Consider the following 22753-nt stretch of genomic DNA (forward strand, 5'->3'; position numbering starts at 1 on the left):
TGGAAATCAAGGAACTTCAACAAAGGAATCACTCTGATTTGATGCATGGTCCAGGATCTGGTCTAAAACATATTCTATACTGTAGCACTATTTCCTGACAGTTTATTGGAAAATCTACCTGAAAATACAATTTTCTAATTCCTCAGTCCACTATTGCTTGTTCCACAAGAGTCATTAAGACAATACCTCAGATTTTGTTGGTTTATTCTTTGTAACCCATCAAAATAAACAAGAGGACGTTAAATTTTTTTCTTTTACTAAAATTGAAATCAGGGACACACACAGCAACTACAGAAATATACAGGAAAAAACAGATAATGCCTGAATCTACATGGACTGAAGCTGATGCTGAGCTCCTTACTCGGCTCTCCTCCACATGCAACAAGGGCAGAGACAAATAAATGCCCAAACATCTCCTGAATATTTGCATGACAGAAACCTGTTAGACAAATTTTCAAGTTTGTATTCTATTTTGATATCTTTAAAGATTCATTCTACAAGTGCCTGTGGCACTCCATGACTGATGAACATCTGATGAAAAGTGGCAGCAAAATAAGAATTACTCCTGGTTCTTAACTTTCCCTATCTCAATCTCTAGCAAACAGAGACTGCTTTAAATTTGGAGAAGGAATAGAGTAAAAATAACACCCTGAATTTATCTAGAATTTTTCCAGCAGTGAAGTCAAAGGACATTTATTATTTTATAAAAACAAGCACTTTGAAGATGAGACTACAGAGACATTATCATGGTCAAAAATGTTCCATTTACATTGCAAGAGCCTAAAATTGTTTCAGGAAAGCAGGAACCAAATTCTTTAATTTCCCAAATATATTTCAAGCTCTGTACAGATACAAAACAAGGACTAGTACCTGATTTCTACTAATGGTCTAGGACTGTCAGCCCACAACACAAAAATCCAAAATGGTCCTCTTTCCCTTACTTATGAAAAATTAAAATCCTGCTGACAACACTCTACCAAATTCAATTCTATTGTCCTGTTTTCAGTTCTAAATCCTATTTATTCTTTCACCCTTTTCCTGAAATGAAAGATAAAATTCCATTTAAGTGAATGTTCATAGACTTGATTTTCAGGGAGTTGGGTGGCAGTGGGTTATGCTCCAAGTAAAAAAATAAAAAAAAACAAAACAAAACAAAACAAAAAGATCGGTTGCAGGATCGCACATTTCGAGATTTATTACAAAGTATCATAGTTTCAAATGACCTTTTTCCACAATTGCATGTCTTCGTTGTGTGAAACACCCTTTGCTTTACTAAATGAAATTTTCTTAGCAGGGAAGCTGAACTCACCTGAAATCATTAATGCAGAGGGAACCCAACTTTTTTTCACTTAAAGAATGCAAAGACTTATACAGAAAATTTAAGCCAGCCAGTACTAATCTGGCTTTTCTGCCACCTTCCACGGCTGGCTTCAAAGCAGCTCACAGCCTGTGTCTAGAGAAGTCATGCAATGCACTCCTAGAGAATATCACAACTGCTGCTGCTGTGGGCAAATCATTTATTCTGAACCCAACCTTCAGAGAAACCCCACTTCCTTCAAACAGGCTGACTGAAGCCAAGGGTGCCTGAGCACGTAGGGCAGGCTCGAGCCAAGAGTCAGAGCATGCAAACAGAGATCTCCCACATCATCCCAAAGACTTATTTTCCATTCTTGCAGCCATCAACTCAAACACACCATGAAACAGTTACTGGAACACAGCACTGCCAGCTTGCTCATAATTACTGGTTCTTCTTCCCTGCCTAATGCATAGCTAAATGAATGAGGGCTGTCATGGAAAGGGACTCAAATGTTAAGTCTGGCAGAGCTGGATGATCAGGATAGGAACACAGAGAAAGCACAAAAAAACCCCAGAGCCTCGTCTTTGCAGCAGTCAGCTCCCAAATCCCAGCCTGCACCACAAACACTTTGAGAACATCCTACGTGGCCCTTCCCTGAACCTCAGGAGAACTGCTACAAATTTCCTGAGCAAGGACAGCCAGCCCTCTGCTCCCACAGCTTTGCTCGGCCCCTGCTCTGTGGCAGCACAAGGGGCACCCAGGGATGCTCACACACTGCTCGTGGCCATGGCCTGGCAGAGGGGCCACCCACTCACCTGGGCAAGCATTTCTCAGATATTAGAGACAAGGTGCTGCAGGGTTTCTTTTGTCACAGAAGGGGCCTGGCCTTCCCTACCCCACCCCCCAAAAAGTCAATGGCACTGTGTGCATCAGCAGGAGCATCAGCCCTGTTTGGGCTGGCAGCACAGATTGCTCTGCTTTGTGCTCCTGGGAACTCACAAGAGCTGCTCTCTCCATCAGACATCCTCTGGTTTCTCTGTTGTGTCTGCCTTTAACAAAAGACTGATGTGACACACAGCGTCCTCTAAAGTAGTGCCTCTGAGCACAGCCTCACAGGTAACACTAAAACTGCTCCTTAAACCCACTGTAAAATGAGATAAATCACTCTAGACTGCAGTATTTAACATAAAAAAAATTTCCAACCAAAATAAAATACTTTAAAATTGATAAAATGAAATTATTAGGTCAACTTGAAGAGATTTCTCTGGATGCTACTTGGAGTTTCTCTTTCCTATATTAGAGAAGCATCTCCTTTACCAACCCTGACCCTCTCCCTAGACATGTCTCCATGTCTTCTTGCAGACATGAAGTTTGGTTGCTGTTTTAATGCACAGCAATTATACCCTTGGACCACTCATATTAAAACACATTGGGGCTGGTTTTTCCACCTTAAAAGCAAATTACAGTGTATCAATAATGAGACTTTTTGGAGGCAGAGAAATGGATCATCTTCCCCCTCCATCTGGCATGGTGCCTTTCCAGCAAGGCAGAAGTGGAATTTGAGACTTCTTTATGAATAAGCAATAAAAGACTTGTGAAATGGGATGGTTTAGCAACTTCCAAAAAGACAAATCTGGAGACAGAGATGGCTGTGGCTGGTACCTCAGTTTGCACATGATTTATTGCAGGAGGAGAGCTCCAGCTCCCAGCACAAACAGCTCTCCCCATCTTACCTCAAGAAGAACCTGTCAGGAAAGAAAGAGCCTAGCAAGTGTTCACATTGGCCTTTGAAGTTCTTCCTTGGCTGACTGATGCTCATCCATACATAACTGGAAGAAAAGACTTCCATTGTGCAGCTCTTTACTCCGAGTGTATTATTCTCCAGACAAAAGCTTTCGAGTCTTAACTTTTAAACACACCTCTCTTTAGGGTGCACTGTTTCTAACCCATAAAATCTTTTTCTGTTCTTAAAAAAGAATAAAACAAAAAAACAAAACAGAAATAGACAGTTTTCTCCCCCTCAGGCAATCTACTTTGCTTGTTAGTTTATTGCAAAAGGATGCCACACAGCAGCCAGCAACAGAACAGCCAGCTCCCATTCCCAGAAATACAGTATTTTTCTCAGCACTGTCTCCCATGGCTCACCCAGGCCAGCTTTAAACATGAAATACAGGCATTGTAGGAACTCCCTGGTTTCAGACAAGACTTGGTGAATAATCACCCTACTGAAAACATCTCCAACATCTGGCAACTTGCTGCTATTTGCAGGGTCTGAGCGCTGGGTCAGGCCGGGATGCAGGAGCAGGGCAGGGGGTTAAGCAATGAACATGCTCAGCACCTGCTTGCTCTCTGCCTGATTCTAATCAGTATTCTCCTCTCATGCCCAGGAATGCTAGAATTCCTCAGTTTCCTCAGAAAAACTCAAAACTTTTTCTGCCTCAAGGAAAGGAGAGGGGGAAGGGGGGGAAGAAAAAACAAAGAGAGAGACGGGAAAAAAAACCTTTCTGTTTAGGGTCTGACCAAATTTCTTTAAAGACAATGCAAGTCTCACTATTAAATTCAATAGGCCTTTTTTCAGATTTATGAGCAATCTCACATGCTTGACACTATTAATTAGAGGAATTAGTGGTGCTAAGAAAGAAGAAAAACACACAAAACCAACCTATAAATTTACTGTTTAAGGATAGGCTATAACAACACAATTTTCCTGGAAATTTTAGAAATCGGTAAAAAATATTTGTTTCACCAACTCTAGAAATCAAAGCTCGCCTTACTGCAAGTTGTACTGCAGTTTTGAAATTTAAAACTTTTCTTTGTTTAAGACCTGTTGACAAGTTTAAGCCAGTCTATCAATTGCAACTGGCTCCCTGTATTTTTGTCTCATTACTTCATGTCCAAGTTGCTGGACTATTTCTCTTTGTCAAGAATAATGCTTATAAAATAAATTACAGATTTCATTTAATAAAAGTTTAAAATCAAACCAAAGTAGTTTATCTCTAGTCAGCCTGTGTAACACAAAAATCCCACCATTGAGAATGTGTTCTCTTGCATAAGGATGGAAAGCTAGAGTTTTAAACTATAAATAGTGGTAATGTACAACAAAAGAATGCTCAAGGCATGATTGTTGTCTCCTTTTTCTGCTCAGTACATGCTTCTGTTTTAACAAGTACAACAGTAAAAAATAAATATAATTTTAAAAGAAGAAAAAAGTTTTAACAGCTGTCCAGGAAATACACATTTTTAATATATGCAAGAGCAGTTGTAGAAGAGAAATCAGTGCAAGACCTGCGTGCCCAGTCACAACTACATAAATTTCAAGCTTTGAATACTTTCTTAGAACCAATGATTATTCATACATATTATTGAATAGATTTTTCACACCACATATTTGAGAGAATTGCAGGGTATTCATGGGAGACTCAGCAAAAAATATGTATCAATTCCTGCTGTACTCCAGTAAATACATGGTGGCTCGGAGCCTCAGTGTAAATTGAGGTGACACCTCCAGATTCTTGGACTTAATCCCAGCCCACAGTAGCTACTGATCTGCTTTAGCTTTAAAAAATAGTCATAAAACTACTAAAACTAAAGGTGCAGAGTGTTTACCACTTCACCAAAGCACACCCCTGCTGCTCTGTGCATCTGGTGAATTAAGTGGTTCATGCCATGGGCCACTGGACCTGAGGGTAGCCCTGTTCCCTCTACAAACAACCCCTGGTGTTCCCCAGCTCTGCAAACCCCAAAGCTGAAAGCCCAATTGCTCTTCCAAGGACAGGCTGCAATCCTCTCTAGCCACAAACATTCACTCTAAAGTATCATTCCATCTGGATTTGCAGTTTCAGCAGATGAATGATGACAGCTGAACCTATGGAACACTTTTGATTCCTGGACACCAGACATTTGGAAATACCATTGAGAGAGGAAAATATCATTGGTCCCATTTCTCAAAAAAAAAAAAAAAAAAAAAAAAAAAATAAATAAATAAAAGCAAACCAAAACACAAAAAAGAAACCACTAAAAGAAAAAACACCACAGATACAAGTAGCAAATTTAACCACAGATGAGCAAGAGACCAGTAAGAGGGAAGGAGGAGCAAGCAGTCCTATCTCAGCTGGCTCCAGGCACAAGCAATGCAGAAAGTCACTGCAAGAAACACAGAGCAAATTCTAATTCCAACCAGTTCTCCCTCAAACTAAAGCCAACTCTTCCAGCACCAATTTTGCTATAACCACATTTTTGTTGTTTGTTTGTATAGGGGTATCACTTACTTATAAACACATTAGTCACTAAGATCACTCCTTGCTACTCAAAAGGGGTATTAAACAAGATCCCTCAGCCCAATTCAAAGACACAGAACCACACTCACCAGAGCCCAGTCAGAAGAAAGCCAAAGCCTATGGAAAGATGGGCTGGGCAGCCCCTTTTCTACAGCAGCAAACCAGCAGCAGCTGTGCAAGGGTGGGAGCAAGCCCTTCAGCCCAAACCCCAGGGGCCTGAGGCGCCCACTGCAACAGCTGAATGTCACCGAGAGCAAAGCACCACCTGCAAAGCACCACTGTGACCCCCCTGGCTACACCTCGAGAGCACAACGGTCCTGTGCAAGCTTTACACCTCACAATGAATACAAAGAAATCACTTGCAAGCCCCCCAGAAGGAAAGGGCAGAGTGAGGAGCTGCCTGGGCTGCAAACAGGGCAGCCCCAGCTCCCACCTGGGCTGGAGCCAGCCCAGCACCCAGCCCTCAGTTGCAGGCACTCTGCTCACTGCTCCAGCTCACACTCAGAGGGGCACAATGGCTCTTTCAGCCAAAGGACCTGGCCCTCAGAAGGGGCCCAAGGCACCCCAAGGGCACGGCACTCACAGAAACCCCGAGGCTGAAACAGGAGCAGCAGCACAGAGGTGCATCCAAAGGGTTCCCCCTTTGCCATCCTGGGAAGCCACTGCTGCACAGACACTCTGTGCTGCCAGCAGCCAAGCACTCAGCACCAGCTGGCCTGTTTCTTTAATAGGGGTCACTTTTCTGCATGGGAACACTCAAGAATAGGAGCAGGTGAGTCCCCTCAACACTTTCATCACCTGGAGGACCTTTTTTCCCCCTCATAACATTTTTCTAGGGTGTTTTATTTATAACTATCATTACCAGGATTCAGATACTGGTGGCTATAGTCATGATTTTTTTTTATATTCACTTTAAATTTCTGTCTTCCAGAACTGAAAATTCTGTTTCTGATATCAGATTAACAGAAGTATTTATGTCATCAATCATCATCACTCCATCTTTTTGACTGCCAGTACAGGAGAAGCACAGTAACACTGAATTCTGATTTAAGTTCTTCTTTGGCTAAGTGGCCTCATACAGCCTGGGGACCAACCCTCTTTACACCCATCATAGTATAAGATTTGACAACCATTCAAATTACATGGTGTCCTTCCAAAAATTTAATTTGTTGTATTGACTGGGACCAAGGACAGGAATGTTGCACATGGGGACAGAGTGTGCCTCCCCTCCTGATACCCTTCAGCCAGGGAGGAGCCAGAAATCAGAGGGAGCAGCACTGCCTCCCACCCTGCCAGGACTGGTGGAGCAGATTGGTTACAGAGCTCCTTACAGCAGAGAGCTGGGGGGGTTGTTTGCTTTTTTTTTTTTTTTTTGCTAAATCATATGTTAGAAAAATTAAGTGCCATTCTCTAAAGCAGCTTTTTTTAATTTGCTCTGCTTGCAGCATTTTAACTACACTTACTGGCTGTGTCAGGTCTTTACCAGCAAAAATAGATGTTTAGCACTGTAAGGTCTTGCTAAGTCTGAGAAAGTGAAGGCATTCCCTCAAATCTGGAATGTGATTAAACTTTCATTCAGGGCCAAATTCAATGCTAAATACCCTGCACAGCCCTGCTGAGAGCACAGGGCTGTTCTGATATAAACGCCAATGCCATTTGGTCTCAAGAAACTTTTAAATCATAGAGATGGAAATAACAAAAAGCCTGAAAATATGCCTACTGTATGCAGCCATTTTGCATTTCCACCAGGACATGTGAGCATCCTGAGACCCTGCAATGCTCCAGGCTGCCTCAGCCCGTGCCCCAGTACACACGCACACAGCTCACACCAGTCTCAGAGCTGTTCAGAAGAGGTGGACAAGCAGTTAGCTTTAAGGGGTTTTCAAAAGACAACACTGTATTTGTTGGAAAACAAGTTGTGGGTACTAAAGCAACAGGGGTTTGTGTGGTTTTCTATGCAGCTGCCAAATGTTCGAGCATTTTTGCTTGAGCCTGTTGATTTAAAAGAGAGCAGGTCAAATCAACTGTGCTAAAGCAAGGATGAACCCACAGGGCTTTTTCCTAACTATGACATCTATTGTATAATCTTCTAAGTAGATTCCTGAATGTTTTCTTCTATTATTTTCCAGTTCCACAGACAAAGAACACAGTGAAGTCATACACCATACAGGGAATAGCCACCACACACAGCAAGGGAGGTACACACGATGCCTTTCTCTGCACCACATGTGTTAAAATTCTACATGAAAAGTTTTGTAGATCTTCATCTATAACATCACACCATAAAGATTGGATCACTGCTCACTTATACCATCACTCCTTAGCTAGCAGTTGTTTGGAAGTTTCTCTTCTTCTATGTAAATACTGATAATTTAATTCAGCATTCACTCACACAACAGCATCAGTTCCCCATCTGCAGTGGAGTTACTTGATTTATCCCTTGGTAAATGGAATTCCAGAGATTTTTATTTTTTTTTTTCAAAATCTGTACTTTTCAGGATTTCATTGTGAAACAGTGTATTTCACTTCCCATTTTCTTTAGCTGAATAATTTCCACTTCCTTTTGGTTTTTTTAAAGCACCTTCCTTCTGAAAAGAACTTATTTTTCTGTTTGTGAAACGAGTCCTGAATTCCAGCTAGCTCCGTGCGAGGTTTTCTCAGCACTCAGCCTGCCAGGAGGGGCTGGGTAGGTGTCAGAGCATTTACTGGGGCACAGATCCTCCCACCCCACGCTCTGACCCTTCAGCACTTCACACCAGATCAAACAGCCAGCCCTGAGGTCAGAATGAAAGGGAAGTCCTGCCACACCATCTTCAGTAAAAACCCATTTTCTGTGGAAACATCCCCTTCTACTTGCTAGCCTGTTTTCTGTGAAGCCAGTCTGTACTCATCTCCACCCTCCCCGGGACAGTTAAAAACAGAGATGAAAACCAGTTTTAAGTACAATTTGGTTACACTGAGTACGGCTGGTGCTACTGCCTCGCAGGGGGTAGATGGGTTACATTTTTAACAAAGTGCAGGGTAATTTTGCCAAAAGAGCTGCGGTTGCTATTGCTTTTCCAGGCTAGTACGTGGAAGAGATTCTGATTATATTGGCATGAACAGTCCTGCTCATTTAAGTAAGGTGAATAAGATTTGACAGGGGCTGAATAAGCTGTCTGCTTGCAGAATTGTCAGCCACAGACAGTTTATTCCTCATACTATTCAAAGCACAGCCATCTATGTGACAATACATCTGATAAAGAAATTACTGCATAGTCATTTTTAGATCAGACATCCAACACGAGGCATATCATAAATATAAAAATCCTTAAGACTGGTCCTTATATGGGCTTGTGCATGATATAAACATTGATTGTGTTTGCCAGAAAGTCTATAACCAGGCAAAAATCTGTTAAAATAAAATCAAAAGTAGCATGGATATCACTGTGTTCACCACAGCTCTCTATGGGAACAAAAAAGATGAGTGCACAGACTTTGAGGAAATTTATATCTAAAACGCTTTAAAAGAGTGGTAGCTCTTATCCTGGGACAAAATGTCTCCTAAAGTAGCTGAGCACCTGCAAAGCATGCACGGACTGATATTTTAATCAGCAGTAACCAGACAGAATGGAAGCAGAATGTGTTTAAGAAAGGGAATGAGAAAACGATTAAAAATTTTGTCTTATCCTTTACTAAAATGCAACACCAGGAGAGGCTTTCTGGTTTCACCAGGCTTCTTACTACTGTGTGTGAAGCTAAATTCACAAACTGTGTCTGGTGGACGCAGTGGGACCTGGATCTAACACTCCCACACCTCACAATTCAGATGAAAACTTGTGTCATAATGACAAGAAAACTCATCCAGATTGCACAGCCTCTTCTGCTGAGGATGTGGTGGGATTCATTTTACTGTCTCTGAAATAAATATAGCTTTCTGCCACGCACAAGGAACTGATTGTTCTCAAGGGCTCTTGCTTGTTTTTCTGCGCAGCCTCGTCAATCCAACTTCCCTTTTTTTGGGAGAAGGCACAGCACAACTATTCTAGCTGAGGCAAGTAGAGGCCATAAAATCCAAACTGAAGAAAATCACCAAACAAATGTTGCAAGCTTGCTTGTGTCCCCTGTATTCTGAGAGCCCAGTCTGGAGAACGGGCTGGCTTCTCAAGCTCCCTTTCTTTTATTGGCAGCCCTGGACTATTTATCTCCTGTGTGATTTGGTATATGAAGACAACTTTTTTTTTGTCCCCTTTAGGCTACGCTTATCAAAAAGATTATATGCAATAAAAATAGCTTCAGTAAAATTCAGTTAAGTACATTGTATTTTACCTGCTACAATACTAATATTTCAATGCACTGTATACTAAAAATAAAGTGATTAAAACAAAATCAAATCCAGTAATGCTAAAGAAAAAAAAAAAAAAAAAAAAAACAAAAACACAAAACTGTAAGAGCATACAATGTATACATTCAACAGACCATGCAAAATAAGGATTCCATTCAAATTTCACATCTCATTAAAGACAATTTGGCCATTAATCCATACGGTTTTAGGAGCAAAGGAGGATTTTCCAGGACAGATAAACTGAAATGATCCTCCTTTGATCTCCGAGGTTAAGAATCAGCAACAATGGAAGATGAACAACAAGGGGCAGAACCACTGGCCTTTATATGTGCCACAATGGCATCAGCAAACAACTACTTAATCAATATTTGGCCAGGGACACTGAAAACTTTCTTTTCAAATTTTAATTCCTAGTTGTAAAACAACTGTAGGGCAACCAGCAAGATAAGACATTAAACTGACTGCTTAATTGCCTTTTACTGTCTTACTAGTTATATATGCACATTCTTAATAGTTCGTGAATCTTTATTTACTAGGATGAATAAACGACCTGTCAACAATTACATCAAACTCCCTTAACTAAATAATCTCAGCACATGACACACTTTAACTCTAATGTGTCCTCAGTGAGTTTTAATTTCATTAGGCTTCACTTTTTTCTAGGCAGAGTGATTTAAACTGAATTAGTTTAACAGCATGGGGCAGGAGTACTCCAGGGCAAGTAAAGTAAAATGCCACATTCACACTAGGCTGAACAAGGTCTTGTGGTGAATTATATTACTGTACATCATTTTTATTAGCCAGAAAGCTCAGCGTTCAGGGACCACTTGAAAGTATCCTGCATTTTTATTTCTATATTTTGTTCTTTCTCTGGCCATATACGTTTGCTACATAGGATTTTAAGTGACATTTACATCGAGAAATTCACATTGAGTGGCTTGCTCTGATTTATTGCTTTGTGTTTCACTCAATTTCTTCTTAAATTAACCAGAGAGCACTTTGTAGTTCTGCTTCATTTCCCAATGCAGTTTTATTACAAAGCTCTCGGGACTCATGATAATTTATCACTATCAGCTTTATTGGCTTCCCGCTCCTAAACCCTGTTCCAACCCTTATCAATAAGTAAACCCAAACCAAACTAAACGATCCCCAAATAAGTGTTAGATAAAAGTGTTGTATGTAACAGAGAATCACTATTCAAACTCAGACACAGGAAATTACTTGTTTTAAGAATTTTATCGGTATTAGCTATTACTTAAAGCATTAATTGCTAATTAGCTATTTATCTAATTAAAACCTCTGTCTGTCTGCTGATTCCACTGCTACCTCTATGTAAACTGAGACACAAAGATCCCTGCCCTCAGTGAGAGTTTTTCCCGGGTTTCACTCGGGATTTAAGTCCCACTCTGTGCAGTGGGTACTTTTACTGAGAGAAGAGAACAAATTTGGGCCCCACTGCAGGCTGGCGCAGCCCACGTGAGCAGCGCCGCACACATGAATAGGCCCTTTGAGGGGACCCTCGGCACAGCATCTGCAGGGCTGCAGCGAGCAAACCCCGCTCACATCACATCACATCCCAAACCTGAGCGTTCCCCCAGAGCTGCAGCTCCTCAGCACACCACAGAGCTGGTGCCAAGAAAAGCCTGATGTCTATTAGGGTAAATTCCTACTGACATCACAGATCCTGCAGTCACAGGAGGATCTGGAAACCAAATACATAAATCACACTCTCAGAGGAAGTCCTAGCCACACCGAAGTCAACCAAGTGTTTGTTGCCTCTGCCTTTCTGGAACGACACCCTTTTAGTCTAATAGATGAAGATCTTCAAAGCAACCAAATAAGGTGCTAACTCGGGTACAAATTCAAGTTAATTGACTGCTGTGTGTGAAGCAATCCTGACATTTGCTGAAATAACATTCAGCTTTGTTCTAGATATATGCAATTAGGAAAACTGGAAAGGATGCCCACAGCAAATCTGCTTGAACAGGCGCTGACTCCTAAGTTGAAGAAAGCGTCCCTCAGATGGCAAAACATTCAAAGCCACTAATATAATCATGATTTCAAGCCAAGGATATGATGTGTACATGTATTACTTCAGAGAGTCGCTGCTAGATTAACACCCTTTCTTCCCACAGCTGGAAATATTACTGGTGCTTTTGTCAGACGATTAGCCTGCAGTTAGTCTGACAATTAGCACTCTCCTCAAAATCCCCCACTTCAAGACAGGAGGGAATGGGCTGCCCCCGGCAGCTCTGGAAGAGCAAACTCCACTTTGAAGTCACCCTAAAGTCAAACATTTAGCACCTTTCTAAAAATGCTCAGCATGCTGGGACATCACACTCTCACTTGATGGTGAGGTCATTATTCACCGCAGAGGTCATCAGTTGTTATTATTACTATTATCGTTGTTTGCAATATTATTATTATTAATATTATTATTGTTGTTGTTATTGTTATTATTTCTTCAGAATAATCATTTGGAAGAAGAAGCCTGTCCCAGAGCCCCACAGTGATGATGGGTCAGGCAGAAGAAACAAAGCTGTGTTGGGTTTGCATGGAATCACCTGCACAACACCTGGCTCTTCTACCCAGGCCTGGACTCTCATTATTAAGATATGAGGAAAGAGAAGGGGAAAAGACAGACGGAAGAAAATATAGTTGGCACTGTCTCCCTTGAGCCAGATACTGGACTCACTAGGGAGTTTTTCTTAATTAAGTACTATTTTCTTGTCAGCTCTGAGAGCCCCAGAAACAACACTGTTCTAGTGACATGAGTTGATTTCTTAGACCTGCTAGAGATCAAATATATTAAGTACTGCACGATATCTCAGGCTCAAGGAGACATCAGTTATTATCAGAAATTTCAGTTATAAAGGAGATAACTGCCTGCAGCCACAGCCATCACGTCTCACTCCATCAGTGAATCTTTTCCACGAACACTGAGCAGGGGAACAAACTGTGCTTCCCTGCCCACAGCAGCACTTCACACAGCACTTAAGTGCTCCTCCTACCACTGCACTTTGGGACAGGACACCAGAATAAAACCAAGACAGCCCTTGCAACCAAATTCTAACTCAGCGTCTGACTCATCCCATGCTCCAGCCGCTAATCCAACAGTCTACTATGTAGAAATGAATGACTCAAACTGATATCTGGTGCCTCCATGTTAATCTTCTCCCTTAATAAAGTGTCTTTATTACTTTAGCAATCCAAAAATAACTGGCTGCAAGATACTGACCAGCCCTAATCAAAACATCTGCCAGCCCATCTAGCTCGAGCTACCCTTTAGATCATGTGGCACCACTTCAAAGCCTCCTGCATCAAGTCAGTAATTGTAACATTGCATCTAAATATTTAAGCTAGGGGCTGGTAGTCGCGTGTCCCATTTACAGTCAGCATCTGTCCTCTAATTCCATTACAGTACAAAGCAAAAATGTTTCCAAAAACTCACAAACAGGAAAAGCATCACACAGCTAGAGAGGCAGCAGCAGCTTGAACTTTCGAGCTGCTGAGCAGGGCTTTTGTGCTAAGGTCCTTTTTTTTCCTACCCCCTCAAACTCCCCACATACACACACTAAAATAGGGGTGGTGCCGAAATTGTATTAATGTGAGCCTCAGGCACACAGAAAAAAAGAAAAGAGGAAGGGGAGGGAAAGGGGGAAGGGTTTGGTCCAAGATGAAAGTAAGAAGAAAATAAAGGAGGCAATTTAGTCTGCTGTAGCCTGAATTGCTCTCAGTAGAGCCAAGGGTAGAGGCTGGGGATGAGTAGGGCCCTTTTTGGACGGGTGCGCATGACTGGGGGAGGATCCGCGGGACAGGGCCCGGGGGCCAATTCCGCTGGCTGGGAACAGAGGCCCCCTTTGAAGCCAGGAGGGGGGGTCCCGGCCCCAGCCCCCTCCCCAGCCCGCTCACAGCAGCCTGGGGAGCAGCTCTGCCCCATCCCTGCGGTGCTGAAAGCCGCTGGGTGCTGCCAGCAAACAACAGCTATCTTATGGAGGGGGGAGTGATCGGATTAGTCAGCAAACCATGCTGCACAGAACTGCCCCCAAAGGTACAAGCAAGTCCCTCTTCCGTAGTGGTCATGCTAAAAATAAGCCCTGATGTGCCACATAAAGGCACAAAAATTTCTGGTGTTCTATATTTATGGCTTGTGCCTTTCAGAAAAAAATTATCACATGTGCAGAAATACAGATATGCTGTTATAGAACTATCAGCCTCCTGATACACACTCTGACAATCAAGTTTTCTTTAAATATATCCCCAGAAGCAGAGCTGAGGGTGACACTGGCAGAAACACCGAAATGCAGCACATACAGGGCTGCACATGTGGCATCTGTAAACGGTGTGAGAATCACATGTAAGTGTCCAAGAGGAGAGGATGAAACGGAATCACACCAGCCATGCAAAAGTTTACCTACACCCATATATGTGGTGGGAGAGATCCCAATGATTCACTGTTTCTGTCACACATTTTTTAAAAATATCATGTTTCTATTCTCTCTAATCCCACTCTGCTGTAAATACTCCCTAAATCTTGAAATAGCTACATTAAAACGACAACTCTTGTCCTTGTTCTTGGAAAAAATGCCACTCCTTGAGCCACCCAAAGGCCCGTGGTGAGGAGGGGATTTCAGGCAGCGCCAGCCAAAGTCCAGCACTAATGTGTGCTCCCAAGCAGAATAGCCATCGTGAACAGCCTCAGCAGTCACTTTCTGACCTATCCCACAGCCTTCCCTGGCACCCAAGCTCCAGGATACCTCAAGTCCCCAAGAACAGAGCTACAAAAACTCCTCATATTGCACAAAACCCCGCACTTTTTTCCCCTCTGTAACACAGAGCACTCAGCGCTGAGCTGGCACTGAGGGGTTTGCTGCCCAGCACATGGACACCCTTGGACATTCTGTAAACAACCCGAGTGTCAGAAGGGCATCTGAGATGCATTGCCAGCAGGCACCCTCTGCCACAGCCTTGTAGCCAAGCTGGTGGGTGCTGGCAAATATGATCCTGCAGCATCAAACTCCTCAGGAGTGCTGTTATTTTAGTAACAGACCAGGATTGTTTTTATAGATGGAGTGAAATCAAAGCTCCTCGGCTGGCAATGGAGTTGAGGCAGAACTTATTTTTTGTTGGTCAGATACAGAAAGTAGTGGTGGACTTCTTTTATGGTGATTCTTTTCTTGTAATGGTGTCACTGGTGTGCTGTGGCTATAGAACCACACTCCATGCAGGGCACGAGGGTGGCAACAAATGTTCTCTGGAGCAGCAGCGCGCTCGCACTGCAGCATCCCAGCACTCCAGTAATGAGATTAAGCAACAGCTTGCTAGTCAGGGAGGGGGAGCAGCGTTGCTGTGGGGAAGAGCACACTCTCCCTCACACTGCCAAGCCTTCCCAGCCAGTGTCACAGAACAGATGGGATTACCAAAGCTGCCGTTTCCACACAACTGTCCGGTCACGTTCACGCAGCAAAAACCTGCATGCCTAGGGCAGGAGAGGACTGCACTACCCCATGTAATCAAGGGGAAAATTGCTACTGATTGAACTCAAAACAAATAAAGTTAGACATTCACATCCGCAGAAAGTGAAAGAAAGGGAACGTTGCAGCCTCCTCCTACGACTGTGCTGGGAGGCACGAGCGAGCCGCTCTTGCAGCAAGGCATCACCAGCCCCGGTGGCTTTCCTGCAGGAGTTCTGGGGCTCCCCTGGGCTGGTGGGAGGCAGCCATGCACCCAGACACTGATTTATAATAAATCAGGAGCCTCACTTTAAAGGGAAGACAGTCAAAGAACAGGAAGACTGTTTGAAACAGAAACAGAAGGATGGGTTGTATCGGTAACAGTATTTTTTCCCTTGCTGTCACTATTAACCACTCTTTCTTCCATAAAGCAGCGATATTATCAAGGTTCACTTATCTCCTGTGTCTAATCTCTGTCAAGAAATTAAAGAAGGCGGCAAAGCTAGACAACTAGGGCACTGAATTCAGCTATTTTTCCCTTGATGCACATCCCTCTTGAAAAATCCTGTTGAAGGAGATGCTGGAGGGAACTCTGGACCCATCATATGGGGGCAACTCGACCAGGCAATCAAACTGTGCCTTGTGCCTTAAAATCTCTAATTTTGTTAGCGTCTTCTGCATGTCTGTATTACACACCTCCTTGCAAACACAAACACACAGAAGATGAGGCTTCCCCTGAAAGTTTTAATAACAGTTGAAAACTAAGTTTTAGGAGGGTTTAGTGGTTTGTTCTAACAAAACAAGGACATGTCCTACTGACAAAGAACGGATTTCTGTTGTCCTTGCACAGCACCAGCATCCCTTGATGCCTAGAAATGCTATAAACATTTTCTCTCTAAAAACAACTATTTTTTTCCACGTTTGAGAGTCCATAAAACTGCGTGGAGCATCAGCTATTAGGGGCTCATTGAATAATTCATCCCTCATTGCAAGCCCATAATGTCTTTTCTCAGCCTTTTGTGGGACTGTTTTCTCTTCTTTTCTCCTTGAATTATAAAAAGGTTGCCTTCTTTTGTTCACATCAAGCTGCTGCTAGCTGAAGCTTTGTCTGTGCAAAGCCAAAGTGTGAGTTTCAATGGACTCCCCCCTCTTTGTTTTCCAAGTTCATCTCCAAGTGTAGATTGTGTATAGAAGGCCTTCTTTGTAAAAGCTGGAAAAGTTGTACAAATGTTTGACCAGCTCATTTGGTACTTTTGTCTCGCCTTCTCCAGCGCCTGTGCATGTGCTGGGCAGCGAGTTCCCCGCAGAGGCGGCCGGGCCGGGCCCTGGCCTGGCGCTGCACCCCGGCCGGCCGGGAGCCTGGCTGCGGCGGCGGGAGAGCAGCTGTGCCCGCAGCAGCCCCTCACCTCCGCCTCGGGCAGGCCCGGCCAAACACCGGCACACGCTCTCCCCAGCAGTTTTAAGAGCGGAAAAAACAAAACATGTGTCTCCCTGCCCTGTTCGCACTGCAGAGACTTGAGGCTCCGCAGGCTTTTGCTGCAACTGCCCGTTCTGTGCAGCTGCAGCCTTTTGCTGGGATTGGGAGAGGAGCCCCTGCACGGCCGTGGTGAGGGGCTCTGTGGCTGTGGTGAGGGGCTCTGTGGTGGCCCCAACCCTCCCTGGTTACTGGAAGACAAAATCAGCAGTGCCTCCCATCTTTGTTCCAGCCCCTGCGCCATTCCCACACGCCGCAGGGTCGCTCTGCTGGGGAGTGGGACACGATGGGACGTGGCAGCCAGGCTGGCAGGGCTCACTCGCCCTGCACCTCCCGCTGGGCTGGCCCCAGGACAGCCTCTGGGAGACGGGGAGTGACAGCCACCAGCTCCGGGCACCGGGGAGATGGGCAGTGATAGCCACTGGCACCAGGCACCGGCGAGATGGGCAGTGATAAACACTGGCACTGGGCATCGCAGGGCTCCACGGAGGGCAGGGGCAAGCGGGACTTTACCTCTTTCACTGAGGATGCCATCAATGCTGTGCTTGGCCTTCTTGTCGCCTTCCTCCACCTCTTTTCTTTCCAGCTCAGCCTCCTCTTCCTCGCCTTTCCCAAACTTGCTCCGCAGGATGCGGCTGATGGAGCTCACTTCAGGGGGGAGTGCAGAGCTGTGACCGGCTCGTCCTCAGCAGCCCCCCGCGGCTCTCGGGCCAGCCCGGGAAGCCGAGTTCCCCCTCAGAGCCACTGGCCTGTGTCCCTCGGCCACTGCCAGTCGGGACTTAGGGCAGGCAGCCTGTCACTCCCGTCCCCGCGGGGGTTTCACCCTCCCGCACCGGACTCCAGCGCGGGCACAGCGGCTCCCGGGAATGTTTCTTTCCCCCGAGCCCGCATGGTGGGTGATAAAGACCCCCGGAGCCCTCAAAAACACTGCTCCGGCTCCGTGTGCCCCCTGCCTCATCCCGCAAACACCCCGCCGGCACAGGGAGCTGCTCCCCATCTCCTTCTCCCCAGCTCCGTCTCCGGCGGGCTCCAAGCCCTCCTGCGGCAGCAGCCCGGAGGGGACGGCGGGGAAGCGCCGGGAGGAGGAGGGGAGGGGGAGGCAGTTGCGATTTAATTGAAAACACCCCGCCGAGAGCAGGAATCCTCCCGGGAGGGAGGCACCGCGCGCTAACGGCGGCCGCTCCGTGGGCACCGCTCCGGGCTGCCCGGGGCTCCGGTCCCGAGGGCACGGGGCTCGCCCGGACACCGCGCTGCCCTCCCCGGGCCGCCCCCGACCCTCCCGGACACCCCGAACCGCTCCGTACCTGACGGCACCGAGTTGCGGTCACACACGCCGTCCTTCAGCAGCTTGTCCCGGATCTCCCAGCTGAACATGCCCGCGTTTTCCCGCTTGTATTCCTCTATTTTCTTCTCAACGTCCGGCGTCGTCACCTGCTTCAGTAAAGACAAGGCGAGCGGGCACAGTCTGTGGGGCCGGGGAGCGGGGGCTGCCGCCGCCACAGCCCCGGGGCGCTCGGGGCCGCCCGCGCCGTCGTCAGCGAGAGCCGACACCGGCCCCGCTCGGAAACGCCGACACAAAACACCAGAAAGCGGGCAGGGTAAAGAGAGGGGGACACAGAAGGCAGTAACGGGCCGCATAAAACGAACACACCCCGCGGTAAACGAAACGTCCCAGAAAATCCTCCGGGGTTACCGGGAAGGTGGGACACAGCCTTCGGCATGGAAAACCCCGAATTAGGCAGCACCGGTTGCCGTGCGGCCGAGAAAATACCGGGCTGCGACCAGCGGAGGACTCCGGGCAACGAAGCTCCAGGTCAGTAAAGTTTCGGCTGAACAAACTTTGCAGTTCCGAACAAAAACCAGCGTAATAAAAACGCGGAGAAGTTCGAGTACCGGCATTTTTCTTCGGTAGCCTCGTGATTTTAAAATAAATCTAAAAACCAAAAAAAAAAAAAAAAAAAACAAAACGATCTCCCGGCTGGCAATAGCCTTACGTTTGAGTAGCACGCTTATAAAAAATTACTCCTAACACGGAAAGGAAAAGTTCGGGCATCGCTTCGTTACTTTAGAAGAATCAAAGAGGGGGGGGGGAGAATCTAGCAACAACTTCCAATTAAAACGCTAGTTTTTACTTCGCTTTAGTGGGAAAGAAAAGCCAGAGAAGGACAAGTCTAATCTTGGAGGTAAATTTGATCTCCGTTATTGTTAGCGCAAACTTTTCGGAGGCGTAGCTATAAATTCACGCAGCTCTAGAGCAGAGAGAAAAAGTAAACAGAGCAGAAGGAGCAGTAAAGAGACGGACAGAAATACAGCTCGTTTTGTTGCGCTTTCAACGAAAGCGGGGAGGGCCCGGTCCAGCTGTGCTGGGTCAGCTCCAGCACCGACCGACCGCGTCCCGGTCCGTCCCGCAGCCCCGAGCCCGCCCGCGCTCCTGCGGGGAAAACGAGCGTGGGGCACCCGGGGCTCCGGGAAGCCAAGCGCTCAAAAAAACACCCTTTTCACCCTATTTTCGGGTTTTTTGGTTTTTTTTTTTTTTTTAATAGAATTTCCTTAATTAAAATAATATTATTTCCAAGAACTCCAACAATACTTTCTAAAACCTCGGGAAGTTTGTGAGCAACAGGCGGGGACACGGCGGGGTTGCTGTGCCCCATGTGTGTCTGCGCCCACCCTCGGCCTCGCACGGTCCCCCCCGGCCCTCCCGGGGCCGCCGTCCCCGCTGTAAACCCCGGTGCCGACCAGCCTGGGCCGTGTCCCGATGGGAACTCGCTCCCCGCCACCGCGCCCGGGGTTTGCCCGGCTCTGGGCTGGCGGGAGAGGCTCACCTTGGGCTTGCTGCCGCCGATGGCCCCCGGCCGGATGGAGCCCGTCTCCTGGTACCTGCAGAGAATTTTGGAGACGCAGCCGTGGGACACTCGCAGCTGGCGGGAGATGACACAGGGCCTTATACCATGGTGGGCCATCTCCACTATCTTGTGCCGGATATGGTTGGGTAAAGGCCTGCCATTGATAAACACTCCTCCGAGCTGATTGACTCTGCCCTGGCCTAGAGGGGTAGAGACTAGAAAAGGAGGGAAGGGAGGCAAGGGGGTAAACGGCGTTAACGTCTCCTTCGGATCCTGCTGCGTCTTTTTTTGTTGTTGTTACTATTTTTTTGTCGTTGCTTTTCTATGAAGCAACTCACCCCCGCCCGCCCCGCCGCGCACCCGCGGCCCGCAGCTCCCGGCGGGCAGCGCAGGGAGGCGGCCGCGGCTTCACCTGTTGCACTCAGCCGGAGCCGGCTCCCAGAGCCCGCCCGACCCCGGCGGAGAACGGGGAAGCGCTGCGGGAAGGCCGCAGTGCCCCGGGAGCGGCGGTGGGAGCCGCGGCCGCCGCCCGCCCTCCGTCGGGCACGGGCCTGGCAGTGCCGGCCCTGGGGCCCTCACGCCGCCGCTGCCTTCAGAGCGGCACTCGCAGCGGCCCGACCCACGGCTCTCGACTTCCTTTCGATTCGCATCACTTTTACCCGAATTTATTTTTTTCCTAACTTTTCCCCCAACTTTGGGCTCCCCAGATCACTCCACCAAATTAACCGGGGCCGGCTGCGCTGCCGAACTCCCGCTCGCGGGCCAGGCCGCTCGGGGGTGCGAGGCCGGAGCCGCAGCGGTCCGAGTCGTGCCTGTCCCGGGGCAAGCCCTGCTCTGACAGCGCAGGGGGAAGCCGAGCGGCTGTCCTGGAGGACTCCGTGCGCCGGTTTCGGCGGGCCGGGGGGGCCGCTTTGTCCCGGCGTCCCGGCACGGAACGATTATCCCTTTCCCGACCGGGAGCGGCACAGGCGCGGCCTTACCTTCCAGCGGGAACCCGCTGCGGGGATAGTTCTGCCCGGCCCCGGGGCGCATCATCCTGGGGACAGCTCCGGCCAGAGTTGTCATCGCAGCGGCAGCGGCCGGCAGGGTTATATCCAGGTGAGGGCTGATCTAGGGGAGACCCGCGCTGTCAGCGGGCCCCGCCGAATCAGGAGCGGTCCCGGAGGGGGTGGGGGATGCCGCCGAGGGGCGGGGAGGAGGCAGCTCCGCCGCTGCCCCTTTGTCAGTGACCCGCGCTGCCCCGCACCGGGAGGGCAGGGGCCGGGCCGGAGCCCCGCCGGGCTGGGCGCGGGGAGGGCGGGCGGGCGCGGGGCGGGGGCCGGCGGCGGTGTCCCCGGTGCGGCGGGGAGCGGCGGCCGCGGGGCCGGGAGCATTTATCGGCTCCGTGCCCGGCGCGGCTCTGCGGCGGCGCCGCCGCGATTGGCCACCGCCGTCCGGCCCGGCCGCGCCGCCCCCGCTGATTGGGCGAGCGGCGGCTCTCGCCCATCGGCCCGGCCGGCGCGACGGCGGCGCGGCCCGAACGGCACCGGCACCGCGCGGCTCGGCTCGGCAGGACACGGCACGGCCCCGCGCTGACCCCGCGGGCGCAGCCGCGCCGGACCCTTTCCTCGCAAGCGGAGGGCGGCCGGCGATGGGGATCTACTCGGTTCCCCGACGGCCGCCCCAGCCCCGGGAGAGAAGCACCGACGGGGCCGGCCTGGACACCGCACCCCTCAGGACCCCGTGTCACTGCGGGACTCCGCGGGACAGCACCCGCCTGGCTGCCACGAAGCGTTTTGTCTCCTGGCTCCGCTCCCCGAGCATCAGCGGCGGGGTCGGGGCAACAACATTTTTAATTTTAAAGAAAAAAAATAACTTCTTGTTTGATTCTTTCCTTTTACTTATTTACTTTGATCCGAAATCTCTCTCCGTCCAGAAGAAACATCTCTGGAACAAATGGTGCTCACGGTTTGGAGAGGAAGAGCTGCCAGTGAGATGTCCGTGGGGATGTCTGCGTTTAAAAACCGATGGGACAAGGGTGTCCCTGCGTTTCACGCGTGTGCGTGAGCGTTTATATGTGTATGGGTGCGAGGCGGTGCATGTTAAAGTCTTACTAACAAGCGTTTGTTCCCAGGAATTTATTGTAGTATTCAAACTAAACTGCTGGAAAAATAAAAGAGGTAAAGTCTGCCTCGGCGCTGGAGTGCCCACAGCAGGATATGACGCCAGGAGTGTTGTAAAGACTGTCTGTCCTTAGAGAAGGTACCATTGTGCACGGCCTTTTATTTATAACTTGGTAAGTGCCAGCAAACTCGCCTCCTTTACACTCCGAAGTGCCAGCCCGGCTTTCCACAGGGCTCTTTATTTGCAATCGTCTATTCAGGAACTGTCACTCCCGAGCTTCAAGTTATTCAAGACCTTAATCAATCAAAAGGATGAGAATCGCTCAGGTTTCCTCCTTTGAAATGAAGGGGAAAATGTTTTCTGGGCTCCCAGTCCGCGTTCCCTTTACGAGCCGGACGATGGTTGCGGGGCCGGAGCCGGCCCCAGGGTGGCGGGGGTTCGCGTTATTTAGGCAGAAATCCGGAGCCCTAATAATAAGCGAACCGGCCGTCAAGGGACCGGCAGCAGCACGGCGCGGCCCCCGGGGAAACTCGGGGTTTGCGTCGGGCTCCGCTCCGCAGTGCGGGACGAGGGCTCCGCAGAAGAAGCGGCACCCACAGCACGGGTGGGTGCCTCTGGCCGGTGATCCCGCTCTCCCCCAAGCCCCAAGCGCCGGCCACCAAACCGAGTGGTTTCCATTGCTTTCAAATGCACTCAAACACTCCCAAACACCGGCTGCTGCCCGGGAACGCTCCCGCACCCCGAGGAAGAGGCCGGCAGGAAAAGTTCACGCTCAGTGAAAATCAGCGTGTATTTCACAAAGCGGTTGTGTCCTACAAACCCCGCGGTGGCCGGAGCTCTGGGAAACCCGTTAGGGAGCCCAGTGCGGTGGGAGCCGGGCCGAGCCGGGAGGCGGAGCGCCCGCACTGCCGGGGAGCGGCCGGGCCCGTGGCGCGGCAGGAGCCGGCCGGGCCGAGCCCTCGTTCCACGGACCGCGCCG

The 22753-nt window shown here is 48.3% G+C and overlaps 1 protein-coding gene across 2 annotated transcripts in view; it reads right to left on the bottom strand.

Annotated features, from left to right (window-relative positions):
- PAX3 (paired box 3) overlaps window positions 1-20781 on the bottom strand; it is a 74863-nt gene extending 54082 nt beyond the window's left edge. For both annotated transcript variants that reach the window (XM_063166410.1, XM_063166409.1), the window contains exons 1-4: window positions 20652-20781; window positions 19651-19886; window positions 18130-18259; window positions 17339-17473 (exon numbers count right to left, since the gene is read on the bottom strand). In XM_063166410.1, coding sequence (XP_063022480.1) covers window positions 17339-17473; window positions 18130-18259; window positions 19651-19886; window positions 20652-20736 — 586 coding nt within the window. In that variant the 5' untranslated portion in view covers window positions 20737-20781. The remainder of the gene's footprint in view (window positions 1-17338; window positions 17474-18129; window positions 18260-19650; window positions 19887-20651) is intronic.
- Window positions 20782-22753: the final 1972 nt, after the last annotated feature.

Source organism: Melospiza melodia, chromosome 12, assembly GCF_035770615.1.
Source record: "Melospiza melodia melodia isolate bMelMel2 chromosome 12, bMelMel2.pri, whole genome shotgun sequence".
Classification (NCBI taxonomy): Eukaryota; Metazoa; Chordata; class Aves; order Passeriformes; family Passerellidae; genus Melospiza; species Melospiza melodia.